General features: G+C 42.1%; 1 protein-coding gene across 1 annotated transcript; it reads right to left on the bottom strand.

Moving 5' to 3' along the window:
- Positions 1–367: 367 nt before the first annotated feature.
- On the bottom strand, positions 368–22,024 carry MRPL3 (mitochondrial ribosomal protein L3). Its single transcript, XM_080934652.1, has 10 exons — positions 21,795–22,024; positions 20,735–20,919; positions 19,691–19,782; positions 18,180–18,278; positions 13,656–13,755; positions 11,691–11,751; positions 4,637–4,745; positions 3,187–3,264; positions 2,503–2,580; positions 368–845 (listed from the first exon to the last, which is right to left on the bottom strand). Exons 1-10 carry the CDS (start codon positions 21,884–21,886, stop codon positions 693–695), a joined length of 1,047 nt encoding a protein of 348 aa, XP_080790778.1. The 5' UTR covers positions 21,887–22,024; the 3' UTR covers positions 368–692.
- Between the last annotated feature and the right edge of the window lie 1,500 nt (positions 22,025–23,524).

Raw genomic sequence — 23,524 nt, 5'->3', positions numbered from 1 at the left:
TACGAATGGCTAACTGGATTTGCAGTTTGGTCACAATCTGCTCCCTGATTGCAAGACAAAACTGAGACGGTATGTCAGGTTCATGCTCAAGTCAGGAGCCATGTTCTGAGAAGTGAACTGTCCACCAGCTCACCATGCTCAGCGAGCAATGATTGCATCACAGACAGCAGGCCAAGCTGGGGCTCTGGACCCCCCAGTCCCCATTTTAACATGTAGATTTCTGAAATTTAGTTTCTAAAATTTAATTTCTATAATTAAAAAAAATCATCCTCCCATCGCTTCTAAACTCTAAAAAAATTTAGAAATGGTTTCTTTTATCCAGCAGGGAGCAATGCAGTTCCCCCAGTTTCTATTTCACAACCAGACATGAAGAGAGATAAATCTTTAATAAAACTATAAAAACCAAAACAAGATTGGGAAATGTGTCTAAAGAATGACACCTACAAATGGCAGACATCTTGTTCTTTATAAACTGTCAATTTTAACAAACCCAAACTATGTGACTGCTTATTTAATGCAGACACCTTGTAATCAGGTTGAAGTGAGGGCTAGGTGACTCCTTTGTGTCCTTTGATACAAACAAGAGTGTGCTCTCATGACCAAACACAGAGAACATGATTCCCATTTCTGGTTCTATAACTGATCTGGTTCATCAAGGTGCACGGAGCGCAGAGGCTCGCCACAGCAGGACATCAGGCAAAGGTGATGGAAGGTTCGCTGGGCTGCCACACGCTCTCATCATATAGATCTTCTGGAAGTTCTTCTTCGTCTCCATCAGGGAAGTAGGTAGGGAATGGCAGGTTCTTACAGAAGTCCTTGTGTGCAGGCAGCTTAGAGTCTTTGATCTGAGAGAACAGGGAAGCAAATGTCACTCATGTGTGCCACAATCTTGGTATGTAAAGGGTCCACCGGCAAGGAAACCCTGCTTTATACGTCTGAACATGAACGCAGCCACCCCACACAGGCGAGAAGGGCTCTCCTGCTGCATGTCTTTGTATTCTAGGAATTTTGATGAATCATTTTTCCTCAGTTGAATCATCTATGCCCTAAGAATAAAGTACTGATTATCACTGGATACTTCACGATGACTTGTGCGTATGTATTTAACTGTCCAATGGGATGGGTATTTTAAAGTTACATCTCAGATATCTTTTATATGCACATTTACTTTCAAATATAAAGATCTGATACTAAATTCAATGAATATCTAATAACTATTCTATTATATACTCTTTTTGCCTGATTTGTTAGTTTACTATACTTAGAACAAAATTTTGGAGGTTGAGGCTTAGAAACATGGAGTTTACAGTATTTCTGTTAGTTTTAAGTCTAAGAACATAAAAAGAGAAATAGTACTTTTATTAAAGAAATTAGCAAAGAGCATTCTGAGCAGTTAGACAAAATGGCATTCAGCATAAACAAGAGAAAGAAACTCAAGTGTTTACAGAAGCTCTGAGAACATGTCATGGCCTAAAAGCTTCCAGATTATGTCTGATTCACAGTGGATGCCCCTTAGCAGAGACACTGATGAGATCCAAAATGCTGTACTTTAGTTTTGGATAATATTACTGGAATCCTCAAAGCTTCTGTAGAGAAGAAGCTTCAGAGAGAAAAACACACTTATATACACAATAAAATAGGGCATGTTCATTTTGGCAATGAAAATAAATAGTCAAAATTACTCAGCAGCTGCTAGAACAACTAAGTATGTAAAAAAGTTCTATTTTAATGCCCCTCATTACAACTGTTTCAGAAAATGACCAGGATGTTGCCCCGAAGGAAATCATCATGTGGAGTTTTCTCCAATGCACCAACCTTAGGCTCAACTTTAATTAGGAAAATACCCTGTAAGAGAACTATGTGCTAATTTGATAAAAATTGTCACAAAGGATCCAAGTATTGAATTCTCATTTTGTCTACTTTTATTTATCTACTGTACCCAAGAGTTCCTGATAATAAAACTATTGATAGTGTTTCCAGTATAGATGAATATTTGTAACGCAATATACAATGAAAGCTGTGATTTCGTTGTTTCTGCTGCAACATCAGCGATGGCTCACGTCAGCTGAGAGCCACTTCCACGGTAAATCTTGGAAGCTCCCAGGCCTTATGTCAGTCTGTCTGGTCAACACATTTCTTTCAGTTACTACCCCCGCCCCCTTCCTTTTGTTTTGACAAGGACTGTGGGTGTTTGGGAGTGCAGGTGTGATTGAGGTGTGGCAGTGAGGCCCCCCGCCCCCCACTTCAGCACTCTTGCTCTTTGGCCCAAATTTCTGGAAAGGACAGAGGAGGGTTGGCATTTTGGTGATGGCTCCCCTCTCCCTGATGTTTTCTCTCCCAGGCTCTGGATTCGTGGCTCCAGTGTGTGGCTAATGATTTATAATTCCTCTTTTGTATTCTCTGAGGTGAGAATAAGGCAGAAGAAGACACAGAGAATTTACGGGAACGATGCAGTCATTAGACAGTAGGAAGTGCACACCTTTAGGAGACAGTTGTACGTACCTTTACTAAGCAGTTTTTATGTCCAGGCACAGAGCCGTTCACATAGATTATGTTGTACTTGGTGTTCACTCTCCACACCTGGAACAAGACGTGAAAACTTGTGAGAGACGAAGGCAGGAGAAACTAGGAGACAGTGTGACGTGACGTGATGTGACGTAAGCGCTACAGTTGACCACACCAGCACGGAAAGGCAAGCAGAGAATGAAGAGCTTTCAGCCCCATGTTAGTGATTTGTAAGCGCATTCCTGCACCTTCGTGAGTGTGGCTGCTGACGACTACTTCAGCTCCACAGTCTGTGGACTCCAAGAAAGATGTGCAAAGTTAGTTCTAGTTTGGTTACTATTACTTTTTTACAACTAGCCACTGGGAATCTATACATAAAATGTATGAATAAAGACGGAACAATCACACAGTATCTGTGACCATTTCTCGGTGTTGTTGCTATGGTGGCTTATTTTGTTCTTTCTATGATTTGAGCAACATACATACAAATATACATATACTTGTATTTTAAAATAAAAATATAAGCATATAGCATTTTTTATAGTACAAATTGTTTTTGTTTAGCTACTCAAGACTTTCTTAAGTTAGCAGGTTAAATGTGAATTTCTCTTCACACACACACACACACACACACACACTGGGCTTTGCATGTAAACTTACATTAGCACTTCACACACTTACTTTCAGTCCATACACTGTCCTGTTTTGGTTTCCCATTTGCCCGGGCATTTTAGTTCCAGGCCAGACTCTGGCAATATCCTGAATAACAAAAGACAAAATTCACGTTTGCAAGTAACTTTGATTCCAAACAGTATTGACTACATGACAGTGGACACAGCAACAAGAACCAGTGAGTTCTACTCGTTCACTCACTCCCTCACTCCACAGATGGATAGCTGAGGTGTGTGCACACTCACTGCTAGGCTGGAACAGCCACAAGTGAAGTCATGTGAGATTTCTGAGTGTTTGTGAGAAAACTCCAATGAATGAATGAATGAATGAATGAGTTTTGTGACCTGTTTCTTTAGAACATGAACTGTTCTTGGCACGTGTTTCTGCTCTTCTAGGTGTAGCTCACAGAAGTGGGTTTACTGCAGCTGTGGTATTCATGTACCTCTAAGAAACAACATGCTTTTACCACACACAGCTTGTACTTGTGACTGTACACTTTATTCATGTGACTCTTCCTAACCCTCAGAATAACTGTTTGAGGAGCACAGTAAAGGTGGCCATTGCATACGACTTTAATCTGCCTCATTTTTAGGCGCTCACTGTCCCAGGTTCAAACCTATTTGAGAGGTAAGCACTCCTAGATCAAAAATAAACGCTAAGAAGCAGGCAGGAAACATCCTCATTAGTAAGAGCATTAACCTCTGCACAGACACTGTCCCCTCACACCCCTCTCTGCAGACACTCTCCCCTCACACTCCCCTCTGTATAGACACTGTCCCCTCACATCCCTCTCTGCAGACACTCTCCCCTCACACTCCCCTCTGTATAGACACTGTTCCCTCACACCCCTCTCTGCAGACACTCTCCCCTCACACTCCCCTCTGCACAGACACTCTCCCCTCACACTCCCCTCTGCAGACACTCTCCCCTCACACCTCCCCTCTGCAGACACTCTCCCCTCACGCCTCCCCTCTGCACACACTCTCCCCTCACACCTCCCCTCTGCAGACACTCTCCCCTCACGCCTCCCCTCTGCTCAGACTGGACTCTTAGGCTGGACTGAGACTAGCCGTTCTTCCCTGAAGTTGCCTCATCTGGTATTCTGTCACAGCGGTGATGAGCTAGGTGACTCATTTACTGCTGCACACAGTGCACACAGTTCTGAAGGTTGCAGACTAAGCATGATTTGTCCCCATTCAAGCACCAGACATACCAGTAAGCTCATCACCCTGCTCAATGTAACATTCTCATTACAAGCATTAAGAGTACAACATACACTAACCAATCTTTTAGTAGAAGTATTTACTCATACCAAATGGTACATCTGATAATGAATGATTACCATTAATCAGCACTCCAGAGGCTGAGGCAAAAAGAATCCCGTAAGACCTGGGCTAACCTGGGCTACAAAATGAGACCCAGCCTACCTCCCACGGTGAGATACACTATTTATACTCACCCCAGTTGAGATGGCACCAGGTCTCCTGTGGGTCTTTGTTTGACCGTGAGAAGCAGGTTGGCCTTTAAATCCCCATCTCTTCATGACGCCCTGAAAACCTTTACCAATACTGGGGGAAAAAAGTTAGAATTTATATAATGAATGGAGTATCAAATATTCCAGAGTCTACTTTTTGACAGCACCTTGGAGTTCTAACAAGACTTCTTATCTAAATAACCAGAAAAGGCCATACCGAACAAATTGCAAATGAACATTTCTTTATGTGTCTTGGTTTGCACCTCCCGCTGGAGCCTAGCTCTGTATGAAATGTTATGTCAAGACTGTAAGCCAATAGCACGCTAAGCTCAGGGAATTTACCTATGAAGTTCACCTTCATAATCTAGTGATATGATAGCAAAGCTCTAGAAGTTTCAGTCTCATAACAAACATGGCAGGCAGCCATTGGGATGGACTCAAAAGACTCCCTCCCCTAGTACTTATGCTGTGCTTAATCCTCCTCCCAGGAGCCTGGGACTGACTGGGTTTAATGAATACAGTAGTGTGAGGCTCTTTATGAGACCCTCCCCTGGCACTCTCTTGTCCTGCTTCCTAGGCTTCCAGAAAGCAGCTTTCAGTACATAGGCTCCTAGGGGCACAGTGGAAGAAGGCTTGCTCCAGTCAACAGCTGAGGCCCTGCTGCCGCCAACGGCCATGCTAGTAAGCTTGCAAGCAACTTTTCTCAGGTCAGGACCCAATATGACTACAGCGTCAGAGACCCTGAGCCAGATGCAGGCAGGCAGTGTGCTGAGCTTCTAACCACAGACACTGAGGTTGCAGGGGCTTACTTCAGCAACCGTGTGACGGCAATGAGTCAAAAAGCAGCAGCTAGCCACAGAGAGCACTGAGGAAATAACCCTCTAGATGCAAGCAGCTTTAGATGGCACCAGATGGAGCCTGGCCTGTTCAATAGGAAGCTAGTGGAAGAGCAAAAACAGAGAAAGGCAGTTTCTTAATAATCTAAATATTATTTTTAAATGAATATACTTTATTAGCTAGAGAAACAAGCTGATACCACCAAGTTCAAACATTCACTCAAAGCTATCACTGGATGTCAAGTGCATCAGATGATCCAGTGCAAGGTCAGGGGACTTGTAGATCTACTACAGACATTATCTACATTGTCTTAAAGTGAGATCTTCTCCACCTTTCACTAGACAGTAGCAATATATTTTAATGTGATGTGTAGTTTCGACAAAGCTAGTTAGGATTAGATGTGCACTATTCAGATCAGTTACAGCACAGCATGAAACCCCATGCTATTCCCCAAAGGACTTTCCTATGCATTTATTAACAAAGAATTACCAGACAGGATGAACTGAAGAAAGCCCCTTGACTAGTCGTTTTATATAAATCAAAAACTTAACACAAAACAACTATAAGCTATAAATAGAACCCACCAGGCACATACTTTCAAATAACAAACTGACTTGTTAATAAGTTAAACAGCATACAGACCCTTTTACCAGCAAATACTTTCCAAACAAACAAACAAAAAAACTGAGCATTCCTATTACATAGCTAAAATAAAAATGTAACATATATTCGATGGGAAACTTTTTACATAATTTTATAGAGTTGAATACCAAAGAGAAGCTATGAGAATCAAATACAGAAATTACACTTCAGAAAGCATTACTATTTACACTTAACAATGAATTTTAGATAGCAATTTAAAAGTGGAGAGAAATAACCCCGGAGTCATTTGGAAGTCTCCCGTCACTAAGCAAGCAGCACCTAAGAGCAGGAGAGGGACCAGCAGTGCCATCTTGAAGACACATGCTTTAAAAATACCAGCTTCGCACACCGGCTGCCTCTGTAGAAGCTCACCAGTGCCTTCAGAGTTCTCAAATTGATTATCTGCCTTAAAAAGTCAGCGTGAGTGCATGCACCAGAAAACTCACAAGCAGGTAAATTACGGAAGATAACCGAGCTCATTTCAGAGTAAATGACTGTAAGATGAAAGTGGTACCCTGAAAGTGCTAATTATGTGTCAGCTAATTGCAGACTGTTTTCCAGTCTGGGTCTGGAACAGTCCGTGAGTCCCACTATGTACAACAGGAACCTCTTCAGTAAATAACCTTTAAACAAAAGGTGAAAACTTGACAATTATGGGCTTAATTCAGGATGCGGAGGTTAGGGTGCACCTGCTGATCACGGGAGGCACAGGTAACCCATCTCTCACTTCTCAACTGCTATCCAACTTGAGAACAAAAGTAAAACAGGAGCAAGGGATGAACTGATCATTACTTAGCATAAGTCACAGAAAAAAAAAAAAGCTTCACAGAAAATTATACCCAATACAGAGGCCTAGCTCCTCGCCCTTCACCCACTGTGGGTTTGCCTGCCTCCTTGTTTTCTGAGACAGGGTGTCATGTGGTTGTCCTGGCTGGCCTACAGCGTACTGCCTCACTCAGGCTGGCCTAGAACTCATGCAATCCTCCTGTCTCCCACAGGACTGGCTTTGCAGGTGTGTACCACTCTTCCCAGCTACCCAATGTAGCTTAACTAATGGCTGCAGAAAGAAATCAAATGAAAATTCAAGACAGGGAGAATGCGATTTTAGACATGCCAACATTAGTAAGGCTTATCTGAAAATGAGGACAACAAAGATGAATTCATGTAGAATTCTTAGACGGTTAAAGGTCTCATTTAACTTAGAAGTCTACTGCCGCTGTTCCTTGGTCCCTGTTCTCCATATCGGCTGCATTCAGGGCAGAGATCACGCTTTATTTAGCCCACTGTCCAGCTTAAAGAAGAGAGCCTAATGCCCATCACTGCTATTGCTACGTCGTGGGGAAAAAAGGAAAAGGAAGCAAAGGTTTAGATCAACGGTTTTCATCCTGTGCGTTCTGACCCCTGGGGGTCAAATGAGCCTTCCACAGGGGGTCACATATCAGATATCCTGCATATCAAATATGCACATTACAATTCATGCCAGTAGCAAAATTACAGTTATGAAGTACAATGAAAATAGTGTTATGGTGGGGGTCAGCACAACATGGAGAGCTGTATTAAAGGATTCCAGCATTAGGGAGGTTGAAAGCCTCTGATTTAGAGGCCTGCATTAGTAACTGTAAATCCTTCAAAGCAATGTGTAATTTATCATTTCCCAACTCACCCTATCATCTCTAGAGATCACTAGAATTTCATCCCCTTGCCATATCATGACCAATGCCCAAATACAGACAACATACATCATTTTAAAACAAACCATCAGATACTTCTTTACACTGTATGGCACCATTTCTAACACTTGTTAGAGACAAACGTGTCTGAGGGGAGGAGGACTACATAGCTGCTCAGAACCATCTTTGCCCAGCTCTCTAAGGACACCTCTACAATCCTCACCCCCAAGTCCTGTCCTTCCTTCCTCACCATTCACCTCTGCAATCTATTGTCTTCTTCAGTTAGTCTCTGGGAATCACTCTGAGATTAATCTAACCCAAAAATGCAAACATATTTTAGTGAAGTAATGTGATTATAGGTGTAACTGCATCTACTGAACAGCTGCAACACCAGTAGGGCACTGACAAGCCATCTCCATCATGGCTGCTGCAGTACAGAAAGCTAAGGACACCGTTAAACTACAAGACCACAATAGGGTTACCACAATCTTTAAAAAGTGAGTGACTCCTTAGTTTCAAATACGCAGCCAGTGTTCAGAGGCCCATGCCCTCCTTGTACATGGCTGTCCTCTGTCCCTCTGCCACCAATGTTCACATGGTGGTTTCCTTATCTATGAGACACCCTTTCCCCCCAGTGCCTCACGTACAGGCACTGTGAGCATCCTGTCCTGCTTCTCTAACTATTGTTTAGCCACAGACTGGCCTGTTTGCAGGCACTGAGCACCTGCTTTTGGAAGCAGTTTTATTAGGGTACAGAATACACATTCAGTGGTGGTACATGCCTTTAGTCCTCTAATCCCAGCACTTGGGAGACAGAAGCAGATGAATTTATGAGTTCAAGGCCAGCCTTGTTAACAGAGTGAGTTCCAGGGGAGTCAGGACTACATAGAGAAACCCAGAAGTCATCTTTTGGGGCTGGAGTGAGAGTTCAGTGATAAAAGCACCAGCTGCTCTTCCAAAGGACCTGGGTTCAATTCCCAACAACCAAACTGTAGCTCACACCTGCCTGTAATTCAGCTCCACATGATTTGTTACCCTCATAGACATACATGCAGGCAAAAACACCAAAATAATAAATCATTAAAATAAACAAATTTTTAAAATGTACATTCATTTGCATGTTGACTATGTTTGTCTTAGAGCTATGTGTCAAAAGATGACTGATGTATTAGAACCCTTAATGAGGTCATGCTTTCTGCTCCCCGTTCGCAAGATTTCTTGCTGGGGGTGGGACTTTCCTTTTAAACTCTAAACAGAAGGAAGCTGATAACATGTTAAGGGCAGCCAATGGTCCTGAGCAGGTAGGTCCTCAGTGCTGGACTCGAGTCAAGTGCTGAAGCCTTTCTGCTAAAGATGAAGTAGTAAGAGCTAAGATCTTGCCTCCATCACAGAGCTGTCTGAGCCATGACTTTCAGCTGTGACCCTAAGTTACTGGTTACTTAGTAAACCCCAGTCTTGTTGACCTTGGGTTTGCTGCTTGGTAGATATAATTTCGGAATCAATCATAGATTAGCACTAAAATACGCTTAAACAAACCAAAATCCAATCCTAAAGCACTCCCTCTCAAACTAGCCTTCATCTAAAAACAACCATTCACTTTAATTTAAGATTATTTTTGAAAAATTATCTTTTTATAATCTAACCACTCCTGTTTCATTACATAATTTACTGCTCCGAATAGAAAGCAAATTAAATTAAAAAAGAATTAGAAATGGAGAACAAATCAGAAAAGTCTGTCCCCCCCATCAGTCATAGGAGAAAGAAAATGAAGGGGCATAGAACCCTAAACCCAAAAGGGGAAGTCTCCATTCATTGCTAATGGGAAAAACATTTTCTCATGGGCTCCAAGAAGCTTAAATTCAAAACAGAAGTGCCCTCCAAAGGAAAAGCATCGAGGGACATACACTAAAGAACTTAAAGGGAAAAAGAACGACAAGCAAGTGCACGTGGGGCTGTCCAGACACCCAGGAAGTCAGTGGCAGGGAAAAGCCGCACCGCTAAGGAGCCAACACTGCACGCAGGTTCAAAACAAGTTCCACCTGCACATAATACAGGCTTAAAAGTAACATGCTAGCTAGAAGTGGTACCATCCCTGGAGATACTCAACACAAAATTACATGAAATCCAATTCAAGCTGGTATCAGGGAAGTCAGTCTACATGAAGACATGCAGACCGATACAGTGAGCTTCCACAGGGCAGCCCACCTCTCACACTGAAGTTAACCGAACACTGTGCCGCAGAAGACCTCCTCAGTGTGTCTGCATCCTTCCCGACTGACCGCCCGGCTTTAACCCTGCGGGTACTTGTTCTCCTAGTGCTTATTTGCTATTGGTCCTGGAGGCTGCCACATAACTTCAAGTTATTGTTTTCTAGAAACAGAACCGTACAAAAACAAACAAAACAAAAACCAAGCAAACAAAACCACCCCAACCTCTACTCTATATCCAAGAAGATTGGAATTACCAAAAGGGGGAAAGGCAGAGACTTGACAGTTCAATAGTAACATCTGAACTGAAGGCAAGGTACGGAATGAAATTCACACAGCACTGTATATAAATTCACAGGATGAATGCATGGCATCTTATGATTTATAATAATTCCTAAACTTAAGAGTAAACTGGATTGTAACCCAGAGTCTTCACTGGCTAACCAACAAAGCTCAGGAAGCTGCAGCAGTCTCTAGGAGACAAAGATTTTACTGGCTTCTGTGACCAGGGGAGAACAAAGAGGACAGACTGGGAGTCTCCTGAAGACTCTTCTGTCGGCCAGTCTCTCCCACTTCACTTTTACAGAGCTGGACAAAGACAAAGGCAGTGGGAGCTTTGGCAGTGGACATGTCTGACACAAGGTGGTCATGGTGTGGAAACGAATCTACCCAACTGTCATCAGGTTCTCTGTAAGGAACCTAAGGCCACACTCATCAGTTTCTTGGGATTAAAAACTGCTGTTCTGTCACCATCCCAAAATAAACACAAACTGCCCTCCCCCAGAGCCCAAGGACACCTTTTTTTGTTGAAGGCTCTTGGTGCTGCTATCTTTGTAAACACTGTCATGTGACTAAGGGGAGAAAAAAACAGAGAGGTCTGAAGTCAGGGTCCATGGTGAGAGGACAAAACAGCAACTGGAGCTTTGACTCTGGCTGTTCTAGGTTGTGTGAGTTTCAACAACCAGCACAATCCAGTTTGCAAGCATCTACATGGACTAGGGTGCTCTGCACTACTGAACTGTAACTTCTAAGATCCAAGAGCTGCTGGCATCACAGAGACACTGCCACACCTTGTGGCAGAGGTGACTAAGGTGTGTAGAATGCTAGTCCAGACTAAACGAACCAGTCAGCATTCTGTCAGTGGAGGTGAACAATCCCCTCTACAGCAGACCCTCTCACACTAAAGGTCCAACATCATGCTCCTGAGGAGACCTGAGGTATGGGATCTTTTAGTTTCTGAAAAAGCAATTGCAAACATAGTTTACAGTTACACTAAGAGACACTTATCCACAGCAACCACTTTTACAAATAGTATAAAATCTTACAACTCCCAGTGATTAGAAAGAGGGTCTCGAACCAAACTCCAGTAATCACAGGAGCTGCCCACCACCACTGCTCAGATGTGTTTCACAATCAAACCTTGTGGCTTGGTCTTTAAAGCAGACCTAACTGGGAAAGCACTTAGGTCACGTGATTTCCCTCTGAGCCCCAAATCTGGAAGTATAAACCTCAGTTCATCTAATGTACATTCTTTATAAGAAACTATTAGTCACTGACTTTACAGACAGACTTATGAGAGCAGTCTGTCTTTATTAACTGACTTCAGAGACTGTACTTTTTCACCCACTCTGTCCTTTAACATGTGGAGAAAACCAAAGCAAAGGAAAACAGCTGAGGACCTACGTTTTGGCTGAGACATCCACATACTGTCCAGGGCGAAAGTGAGCTGCATAAAGAGGAGTCCCTGTGTGGAAAAAGAAAAAAATGAGAAATCGATGCTCAATGTTATCTGTCAGCAACAGAAAGGACTTTGTCCACAGACACTTGGCCCACACAGCTCCCAGCAGTGCCTTCAAATGCTCACAGGTCTTCAGCAATTAGGAACACCAGAGACACCCAAACACCGAAACCATCCTCAAACAGGTTCTAGTTGACAATGAGAAGGCTGAAGAACAAGGGGCCACTGTTCAGGGTACATGGTAGGTACTACAGTGAGCTACCAGACCACTCCTGACAGGCCAGCACCTTTATGGAGCTTACGCAGTGCTGGTCTAAGTGAGTGAGTCGTGTGGCAAACACAGTCCCCTTGCTGGCAAGCGAAAGTTAATGATTCCTGGTTACTTCCGTGAATAGGCACGCCGAATTAAAATCTATCCTCCACTTCCCTAAGGGGAAAAGAAGGAACATGACAAGAACTGCAAGGACAGGTGGGGTTTGCTGCTATTTTTCATTAGGAAATGTACTAACCTGACTCAGGCCTCTGCTGTACAGACTATGGTGGATATAGGATACAGCACCTGCTCACGTCAGACTACTTCTGCTCCAGGCACAGTACTGATAAATCTCTTTCACCTAGCACAGGCTTAGGTCTTTGGATTAGACAAACCTGTCCTTACAGATACTCAACACTTGTGAAGGCTCAACCCTCACCTCAAAAAAGTGTTATCTTGGGTAAGTCAACACTGTAACACTGTATCACCAATTAAGAGCCCTTAAAAAAAAAAAAAAAAGATGAAAAAAAGGAGGGAGCAATGTAGCTGAGAAGGAAATGGAAAGCGGGTTTTAGTTAGTTAAATTAGTACAAAGAGTGGGGCTCAGGGGAGTTTAAGAGGAACAGTTTCTTTAAAATAAGATTAATCTAGGTTTGTAAAGGAAAAGGGACTTAAATAGGGACTTCATTCTATGTATGCCAAAATATCACATTATACTCTATAAATAAATACAAACGATTTGTTCATCAAAAATATTAATTAAAAAAAAGAAAAATGAAGGAATTACAGAGCCCTCATTTTTACAAGGTAGAACTCAAACTGCAGTGTGACTCACTGACTCCGAAACGTAATATGGTTACAATTACAGAAAATAAACATGGGCTTGACTTTGGTCCTAAACACAAACAGGGGCCTTAGACAAATCTGCTAATGTCAAAGTGGATACTTAACTTTTCTTCAAAACAAAGTATTTCAGAATGAGTCCTTTATATTTAAAGTGAAATACTGTTACAAATCAGACCAATATACAATAACACAAGACTTACACTAATTTTATAATTCAAAATTATTTTTTCTTCAAGTTAAAAATTTAAGCTTAATATTTTTTACTGTCTTTTTGTTGCAATGCAAGTTCAAATACTGTGGAGTTCTCTTGAAGGTCAAGCATCAAAATGTCATACTTTGTTAACCACACGAATCACATGCCAATCCTTAACTTGACGTTCCATGGACATGGAGATAACTCTATCCCAGGGGCTATGTTTGCTGTTCTTTTTTTTTTTTTTTTTTTTTTTTTTTTTGAGGCTATATTTCTCTCTCTTCATGGAGTGTAACTGTTGCTAGCAGAATCCTAGCCTGCAACCATGAACACACTTTGAAGCTAGAGCACTTACTTGGACAGGCTTTTTAAAATGTGGCGCTCTCCACATTTGCACTAGAGTTCCTCCCTCTCAGGAAAAACAAAGAGGATCCTACAGCTTTCCCCACCTACCAGAGACAAAGACTGTTTGTTCCTAGTGATTAAGTCAGAAAGGCTTTATATTTAAAAATACGTGTTTGGGACTTTGTGTTTTGTTTAGCTTTATTGAAAGGGCTGACATTAAACAAATCACATATTTGGTACTTTTACTCTCCTCCTCTCCCGACCTCAGATTACCTGGCTTAATTACAGCATTATCTGTTACATGAAAGATTTTAATTGTCTGCTTTGGTGGCAATCCAAGATCTCGGTAAAATTCCAATATAGAGTCAGGTTTCTAGAGGAAAAAGCAGCACAAGTAAGTAATGCATTAAACAGTACAAGTGACCTGAACGCAGAGCCCCAAGTCAAGTTATAAACAGAAAAATAAAGATCAAAGCACAGTCTGTTTCCTACTGAACCAACAACGTCTAATCCCACTGCTTCAGGGAGATGTGATTATATCGAAACTAATTAGACACCTAAGAACAAATCACCTTACTGCTTAGGATCCAGCCATGTGCACAAGACTCAGAATCACTCTGTCCTTGCTGGTTTGAAAGCACACCTACACTGGCCTCAGGTCTGTGTCTACACTAGTCACCTTCTTCACATGGCTTTTCCAATAGATTTTTGGATGAGCTGTTCTCTAATTACTCGGGTCTCCTAATTTACTGTCCAAAAGAACCATTTTTGTCAGCCTATTTTTCTTAATCCTAGACCATTTATCTTCATCCATCATGATACACATTTCACAGGTTATTTTTTTTGCTAAAACACCTATACCTGCAGCTTAGTGAACGGTATCCTGAACACTGAGAACACGGCTGCTCTGAGGGGCTGCGAGGTGAACACGGCTGCTCTGAGGGGCTATGAGGTGAATACAGCTGCTCTGAGGGTCTGCGAGGTGAACACTGCTGCTCTGAGGGGCTGCAAGGTGAACACTGCTGCTCTGAGGGGCTATGAGGTGAACACTGCTGCTCTGAGGGGCTATGAGGTGAACACGGCTGCTCTGAGGGGCTATGAGGTGAACACTGCTGCTCTGAGGGGCTATGAGGTGAACACGGCTGCTCTGAGGGGCTGCGCAGTGAACACTTTTCTCTCGAGAAGCTATTGTTCCCTATAGAAGGCAGAGTCTATCAATCTTTGCCCTTCCCCTTTCCACTTGCTGAAAACTCCTACTGCCTTTCTCACCTTCCTTCACACTCATTTCTAAAAGAGCAAAGACATTTTCCATATAAGTTGGCTCTTTGAAATTATTATTTTTTGTTTCAAATTCAAATGTATTTTATTTAAAAGTTTTCAAATTTGTTTCTGACATTCACATAGTTCAGGTGACTTATCAAGCACAATGCTATTTTGTTAACATTAGACTTACAGTGTTCCATGAGATTTCTGAGAAGAAACCCTATGTTTTGTTACAAAATAGCTAAAATGAACATCACAGCCTACATTAACACTAGGCTCCAGCATAAAGAGAATTAAGAGAGCATATATATCTTAATTCCTTTTCAGTTTCACTAAAATTGAATAACTATTTTAACTAAAATCACAATATTATAAAACTAGGTCTTAGTCATGAGAAAAGCCAAGCTCAACTGAAGCTGATAGAGGTATTCTAATAGTGTGGTCAGCCCTGCACCCTTCCTTTCTAAACTTCCAAATAAATGATTCAAAGAGGCAATTTAGAGTCTGACAGCACTGTCACACGTGGTAACCCCTTCCATGAAGCTGGGTCTCTTGCAGAATTCCTCAGCAATTGTCCTTTCTACAATGAAAGCACTGCTCTGCTCCTAAGATGAATTGATTTAATCAACTTTTAGGGCCATTTAATGTTCTTACAAAGAGATACTATGCACCACATCCATTTTTATTTATAAGATACAAAAATAGCAAAAACCAAACTAGCTTACTTTTTTAGATGTGTAAATTCCTAGCAGATTAAAAAAAGCTCTAGTCTTATTATAAATAAAACCATTTTAAGCAACTTATTTTGAGTGCCCAACTACTCGATATTTGATATACATGTCTTGTTAAAAAAAAAAAAAAAAAAAGCAAACCAAAAGACTAAAAACAAAACCCCTCTAAATAGTCAGTGTAATTGCAGTTTCCCTGAGGGCTAAAACATTTAAGTAACTGGTACATTTTTAGTTTGGAAAATTTTTCTTTTTAAACAGAAACACTTTAATTATAAATGATGAGTGCTTCCCACACTGGCAGAGTAACTTTTCCTTTTTCTTATTAGTATACATGACACAGGGTAGAGGTCTCACTGCAACAATGGCACACACAGCATCCATTCTGATCGTCTCCCTACACACCCACCTCTTACCCTGTGCCACCCGCCCTAACCCCTTCTCTCTAATAGACCCTTGACAAAGGAATAGCCTTTGAGGTTTATGTAGCTGAATGGTAAGCATCTACCACAATGTAAGAAAAAGCACTTGATCCTCCAAATCCCCACTGTGCTGCACTCACTGCAGATAACACTGTAAGGTTGTTTATATTCCCACAGGAGGGGAAAGCAATACTGAATATAAATGTAGAATACTATCCTTCCTGAAAAACATTATTAGTAAGTACTATGCTATTTTGTAAATACTGTTAGTATTTGATCAATAACACCTCTTCATCACTATGTGAAGAGAATATATTAAATTGTGCTCCTGAGCACATTCTCTTTAAGAGCTAAGGGACTCAGAACTGATATAAATTTCAGAGCTGGACAAGAATGTATAGATCTCCAAACCCTATCTTTACAAGCAAAAGAAGGATGCTGAGAAGGGGGGGTGAAGAGGAGCCAATGGAGGAACCCAGGATCAGAGCTCTGTCTACGCACCATGCCCCTATTGCCTCCTATTTAGTTTTTAATAACAATGTAGATTCATTTTTATAGATGTATGTCTCGGCTGCGTGTATGTATGTGCACCATGCACATGCCTAGTGCTTGCAAAGCACAGAAGAGTGCACGAGGATGTCTTGGAACTGGAGTTACAGATGGCTGTGAACTGCCATGTAGTGCTGGAAACTGAACCTGGGTCTTCCTCCAAAGCAGCTAGTGTTCTTAACACTGGGCCATCTCTCCAGCCCTGTGTTCTGCTATGTCTGAAGAATCCCTTATTCATACATTTTCTAGAGTAGAATAAACTGTCCCAGTATGATAGTTAATTTACAGATGTCAAGACCATAAGGTCACAGACTTATAAAATTGATAATGGCAATGATATTAGTTGTATAAAAACAAAGAAGTGACTCCCACAAGCATCCCTTTAACACCCACTGTCCTTTTGGTCTCCTCCCTGTAAATTGCATGGGTTCTTCCCCAAACTGGCTGTCTCCAGTTCTGCTGGATTTATGCTGATTTATGGGCTGGTACTTCATCCCTCTCAGCAGCTTGAGGGTTCCTAGGAAGTTAGTATTCAGAAACATTAGGTATGTAAGGCCTTGGAGTCTGTCCTGCTCTTACCAGTGGTCAGTCAGTATTGACCAGTCAGTTACTAGAAGAGTAACATCACTCTTCTGTTCCAGAGGATGAAGTGATTACATGTGATAATGAATGCAAAAGCCTTCACACCATGTTCTTGGCATGAGGTAAGCACTCGATAAGTTAATGATAAGTTAACTGTGACAAGCATCTGCCTGCTATGGACCCTCCTCTGAGTGACACATTTCTTCCACGAGACTCAGGAGAAATGAATGTCCCAGCTTCCTCAGAACAGAACCACACTCATGAGCATTCCTGAGGCCCTCCCGAAGGCTGTGGAAACAGCAGACAACTGCCTAGGATGGCACCCTGGTTAGCCCAGCTGCCTGCAGGAGCTGTTCACACCTGATGCAGAGCGCTCCAGGCCTGTGGACTCTGAGCTGTTACCCAGCTTGGGCTGAGCTGAGCTGTCATGCTCCTGTATGCAACCTTTACCCACACAGCTCCACATGACACTAACACCTCACGGCCTAACAAGCTAGAGTTTTGCTTGGCTTCTATGCTCTGTTGTGAGTTCCCTATCTGAGGTGAGTTCATTCCCGTCTCCATAGGAAAAGTCATGCAAGAAATATGCACTACTTGTGACAGTATGGTCACATCCTGATCTTTGCCCATGTGTATTTCATAAATGACTACAAAAAAAATTAAATGTGTTTGGAGACGAGTGGTATGTTGCACAGAAGGTATTAACTGGGTGCATTTTCCTAACAAGCTACAGTCTGTTACTACTATATTTAGGAAACAATGCTCTGTTTAAAAAAAGATCTTGCATGAGTTCATATGTACCCCAAACACAGAAAGTTCCTTCTAAAGTGTACATAACAATAATTTTTATGAAATTCTGGTTTTAAGTCTTAAATTAATTTTTTTCATAGAAAAGGGGGGGGGGGCAATCTATGTTTTTCCATACAGGAAAACCCTGTTTCAAACAAACAAAAAAAAAAAAAAAAAAACCCAAAACCAAACAAATCCACGATCTGAGCATGTATAGGCAGACCAGGCAATTAAAGGAAGCTCATTTAGTCCTTGTGATAAGCCCAGTAGGAAGGCAGTACCAGTAATCTCTTCACAAACACTGCAGCTTAGTGAAGTCTAGTTAACTCAAAATCTCTGCTAGCCTGCCTCTCCCCAGTCTTCAGGGTGTCGGTTTGTGACTTCAGAACATTCTGCAAACATGAATGCATGTAGAGCTAAAACTAGTAACATGTAGTATTTTAGGAATGAAAATACAGACTTACATACAGGCGTGACACGGTTTTCCCACCCACTGTTAGGGCCGCTGTTTTTCCATTATGGTCTTCCTTGGGAGTGTATTTTAACACATGACAGTCTTGTACCTGAAAAAAAAAAAAAAAAAAAAAAACCACAAAACCTGAGCTTGTAACATGATTCACCAGCCCTAATGAGTGCCTAGAACAATTAGGATTTCCAGAGTTACTGACTCATTATCCCTCTGATACCAGGTACAATCTTAAAATACATAAACCTTTGCAACTGTCAAATATGCACACAAAACTAAGTATACAGCAAAATAAAAACTTTTAAAGAAGAGTTATAATCCCAAGACTGTGCCTGTCTCTCCCTAATCTTCACTCTAGAACAGGGGCTCTCAAACTGTGACCCACAATCGGCATGAGCATCCACTGGAAATATGGTAACAATGAACCCAGGCCCTACTCCAAATTCACCCAGACTTTAAATTCTCTGGCTAAGTAAGGAGAGCTGCCTTTTACTCAACAGTGTATTCACAAAACTCACTTTTCTGTGATATGTAACTCTTCACTTTCTACAGACTGTACAAATGGGTCATGATGGACATTTAGGAATTTCCAGTTTTGCGGTATTAAACATGATACTGCCTGAAATAGTGTTGAAGGACCATGGTATATACCTGCCGAGACTTCCTAGAGAACCCAGGGAGACAATGACTACAAAGTTCATAGGTCCAAATTTGACACACAGTAATGAATTGCTTCCTGTGTGGTTGTACCAGTCTGCCATTACTGATCCACACTCTCAGACCATAAAAGTTCATGAAGAGTTACAGGCTCTGTTCCCTTGTTAGCACTCTAAGCATGCACAGCCTATATTTTAACCATCATCATACCTCTGAGATTAGAGCCCGGACACTGAGCTGTCCAGAATGATCTAGAGTAATTGTGTAACTTCATCTGTGCTTTCCCTGTAGGAAAGCTTCGAGACATGGTGCACTGTCTCTAGGACCTGACATTTGTCATCTCTTGTGGTCCTTACAGAAACAGTTTGCAGTGAGGCCTAACTGTTCCTTTTATAGAATTATATCACTTAGAGAAGAGGCTAGAGCACTCAGGGACATAGCAAGTGGCAGAGCCAGGATTTAAACTCAGAGCCTGAGTCCTTAGCCATCTGAGAATAACTGATCTCAGTGAAGTAAATGTGGTTTCCCTAGAGGAAGCAGAGTCCACTCTGATAGTTAGCAAAGAGGTCATAATCACAGTCTGGGCCTGAATGACTGTGGTGAGCATGACGGGCTTGAGATCTTCCTAAGAATGAACTAAGTGGACGGCCTGTGAGCAGCTACACCACCCTACCCCGCCTAGGCATCTCTCCAGGTATTCCAATCCCATATGAGAAAACTGGTTTAGGCTAGAGTCAACTTCCCTAGAACCATCAGAAGGAAAGCTCTTTACTGTTATGTTCTGCTTTACATACACAGTTATGTAAACAGATCTTGGCACACACACATCCCTTTTATGTTCTGTTTTCTTACCTGAAGTAATGTGACTGCATGCTTTTGACCATCCTTGGTCCATAAAGGCATCATGCCCAGCTTCAGGGCGATAAGGCCGACCCTGGAAGAACCTGCCAATATATACAACATAGTCAAGACTACTTACAGATGTAAGTATCTTCAACCATATCAGGCACAATATACTGGTGGTTAATAAATACATATAAAATGAGTAAATGTAAGATAATTCTAACATTTCCATCTTAATAACATTAATACAGGGCATATAGTTCCGTTATTATTCTTTTGTCGTTTCAGATCCTGTCCATTATTACCAATAAAAAACATCTATTCAATTCTTAAGGCATTAAATAGTGTTATACTACATAGATGCCTCAAGTTCTCCTCTATTAACAACTTTTGGGGGTGGTAACATAGTTCTGTTGGCAGAGTGCCTGCTCGCAAGGACAAGACCAAGTTTGAACTCATGCGCTGCATAAGTCAGATCTGAGGGCATATGCCCCTAAGTCAGCACTCAGGAGTTGGACGCTGGAAACTGAGGAGCTTAAGCCAAGCTAGATTTGAACTTTTGTCACTAAACAATGCGAGTGTCTCACTAACCCTAGAGAACACACGTTCAATAGGAAAAGCCCCATTCTGCTTGGTCTGGCCACACATGGGTGTAGCATCCTACCACAGACAGCTGGTTCTGGAACGATGCTTTCCCAAACAGCACACAAGCATCCCAACTAGAAGTAGCTATATTAACACAGGACATTTTACACTATATTTTTCAGCCTCTTCTTTCTGGTTTCTACCTTTCATTTTATATTCTTTGTATGTGAAGGAAGACAACGCATACAGAATGCTTCGCCTCTCACCTACAAAACACCTTCCTGAGGTCGTTCACTAGCAGCAGATGAGGAGGTTGGAAACAAATAAGCTGGCAGACCAAAGAAGAATGAAACGGACACACTCCAGCAATGACAATCCAAATGTCAAATGTTATACAACCAGCCACTGTTTTCTTGCATCCAGCCATACTGTAATTAAGGAGTCACGTCTCAAATCCCTACCAATCACCTGGTGCCCAAGGATGTAACGGCCATGGCTCATCTTTCAAGGGATTCAGTTTACTTGTCAGCTGGGCTTTATTTTCATCGGAGACCAGCTGCTTAACAAATGAGACATTTTCTTCAGAAAGATGCTCATCCCACCAAGTACTACTTTTGCTGTGGAGATTTCTAACAAAGAAGATGATGTTCTTTCTGAAAAAAAAAATCCATTTAATGTAGGAGAGGCCACAATTAGAAAATGCACTCAAGGCCTCAGGGAATGGTGTGGATTGTGTATTTCCCCTAACATTTCTTATAATAACACTGTGGCTTCCACTGTAACCAAGAAAGGCTTCCCTGAAGGCTAAATTTTTGTTTTCATCCATGACAAACAATCCTACCTAAACACATGAGATGTTTCTAACCCAAATGAGTCTGTATTTGACAGTTTTATAACCAATGGAGTGGTAACTGAATCTTCTCTAAGTGCACCTCCTGTCTGTAATAGTACCACCAATGCTAAGAAACTAAACACATGACCTCTGTCCAGCTAACACACCAAGAAGCAGCTTTTCAGGCTTGAGGCAAAGAAGGAAGTGTGTTTAATTTTTGCACAGGGTGGGTCTGAACCTAAATAAATCTTTGTGCAGTTTACTTTGGTGGATAGTCAGAATGTTCCAGCTTAGAATCGCCAAGTGGTTTTCTACTTAGTAGGTGACTGACTTTGGACAACCTATTTCCCTTTAGTTTCCGTTTTAGCTGAAAAATTACGACGGTGTTCTGCACACAGGGAGCTATAGAACACAAGGCCAAATATGACACAACACGAAATCTAGTACAGTAATCGGGAGTTGGAAGACATTCTTGTTGGTAAAGTCGCAGCTAACCTCTAATTTCTTGAACATTAAAACAAACACACTAGCCCTTCAAGTCTTTAGACTAAAAGATACTTTCTTAATCTTCTATGCTACCCCCTGGAACACAAGACCCCTTCTGCTTCTAACCCTCTGCGCCAAGCCAAGTCTCTGTTCCAGGACACAGTTATGTGAGAGGCGCACCCCGCCACCCATTCTTTTGCCCATACCCACCTACTCCCTAAGCCTGGGGCAGCACCTAGGCCTCCGGCGCCACAGCCCAGCACCTGGGCGCCAGCCTGCGCCAGCAGCCTCCAACCCGGCATGGAAGTGGCCGGGCAGGGCTAGACTCGCGACAACTTCCCGCCGCCCCGCCGCGGAACTTTCAACAAGTCCCCGCCCGACACAAACACCACGAGTTCCCAGTAGCGCCCCGACAGCAGTCACACCATCTGTCCGCCAATGCCCTCCGCGGAGGAAAAGCGCAGCAGAGCCACTTCCGGTCCTTTTCTCAATGCGTTCCGGGTATAGACTCAAGACCTGTACATATGGTTCCGTCTCCAAATGGCCCTTCTTTGCCAACGGATTAGACTATTGACTCTTTCTTTAGAGGCAGCAAAGGAAGTATTGGGCTTTAAACTTTGGAAGAGCGAGACTAGAAAAGATGAAACTTTCCCTGAAAACTAAAGAAAGAGAAGCCACCTCCAATAATGCCCACTGTGGGAAAGCTCACCCTGCTAAATAACATTTTGGCAATTTTATATTGGTTAATCCTAAGAGCAGCCCTTTAGAGAAGTTCTGTCTATATTACAAATGAGGGAACAATTACTTAAAATTTACATACATGCCAAAAACAGATGAGCAGAGCTAACAATGAAATAGGACTGGTGTATGTTAACAGTAGAATGCGGCCAAAACAAGCCAACAACAACAGAAAACAACAAAACTGTACAGCACACACCTTACGAGGCTGGAACATAAACAATCCCAAACCCTTCTTCAACTCACGAAAGACCTTAAGGCTGAATGATCTAGAGAGGTAGTTCATGGAGTTGAGATCAGGTGCAATTGCTGAAGGAAAAAGTGCTACCACAAAGTTTCAGAATAATTAGACACAGCTACTAATAGTCGTGTATCTTCTATTCCTCTGGTCCGTCCCACCTTGTATGTGATAGACATTAATTTCTCTACTCCAAAAGTCCCTTCCCAATCACATGACTGCTTTTGGAAAAGCAAAAACAACAATTTGGCTGTTCAGCTTCCCCCTCCCCTCCCTTTCCCACTTCCCCTCCCTTCCCCACTTCTCCCCTCTCCTCCCCTCCCCTCCCCCACTCTCTTAATAAAGACCTAGGTAGCCTGGTTTAGAAGGTTCAGGCAGGGATCAAGTTACTCCTTGGACTTGTAGGCTCAAAATCTTTGCTTGTTCTTCCACTAAGCACCACTGTGGGTTCCTTGGCAGCTTCTCACCAATATTTTGAGCCTTAGCGAGAAGAATGTATCATTCTGTCCCTGCTCTCTGGATTCACAGATTCTTAAGACAGGCACTTTCATTGATTCTTGACATATGCTATGTATGAGAATAGAAAAAAAAAAACCCTACTATCACCAATATCATGTATTTTGTATGTCTATAGTATACAACAGCATGTGCTCAGTATTGTACCTGCCCATTGGTCGATGATATTCAGGGGGACACTGGCCTCACAGGAAGACAAATTTAAGTAGCTCAGTGCAACAAGAAGGACGATATGCCTGGGGGTGTCAGTGTACAAGTAAGTTGGAGAGCTTTATTACATGATTTGGGCTTACCCCAGGTGCTTTTACACGTATTATCAAGGAGATGAACATATGTTCAAAATGGCTGCTATGAAGACTTAAAGACAGTTCAGCAAAGTTAGTCTTCTTAATTTTTGTTCTGGTGACAGGAAAACCAAATTGTGGTTTGAGACCAGTTGACAAACCTG

The sequence above is a fragment of the Micromys minutus genome (genome assembly GCF_963924665.1).
Source record: "Micromys minutus genome assembly, chromosome: 21".
Lineage (NCBI taxonomy): Eukaryota > Metazoa > Chordata > Mammalia > Rodentia > Muridae > Micromys > Micromys minutus.
The sequence above is the reverse complement of the archived record's forward strand: the minus strand, read 5'-3'. Positions and strand labels throughout refer to the sequence as shown.

Excerpts from the sequence above, each read along its gene's own strand:
- MRPL3 (XM_080934652.1), bottom strand. The coding sequence starts at position 21,886 with ATGCCGGGTTGGAGGCTGCTGGCGCAGGCTGGCGCCCAGGTGCTGGGC. Across the intron at positions 2,581-3,186 it reads GGACAGTGTATGGACTGAAA|GTGTGGAGAGTGAACACCAA; the intron begins GTAAGTGTGTGA and ends GTCTTGTTCCAG. Across the intron at positions 846-2,502 it reads ATAAAAACTGCTTAGTAAAG|ATCAAAGACTCTAAGCTGCC; the intron begins GTACGTACAACT and ends CTGTTCTCTCAG.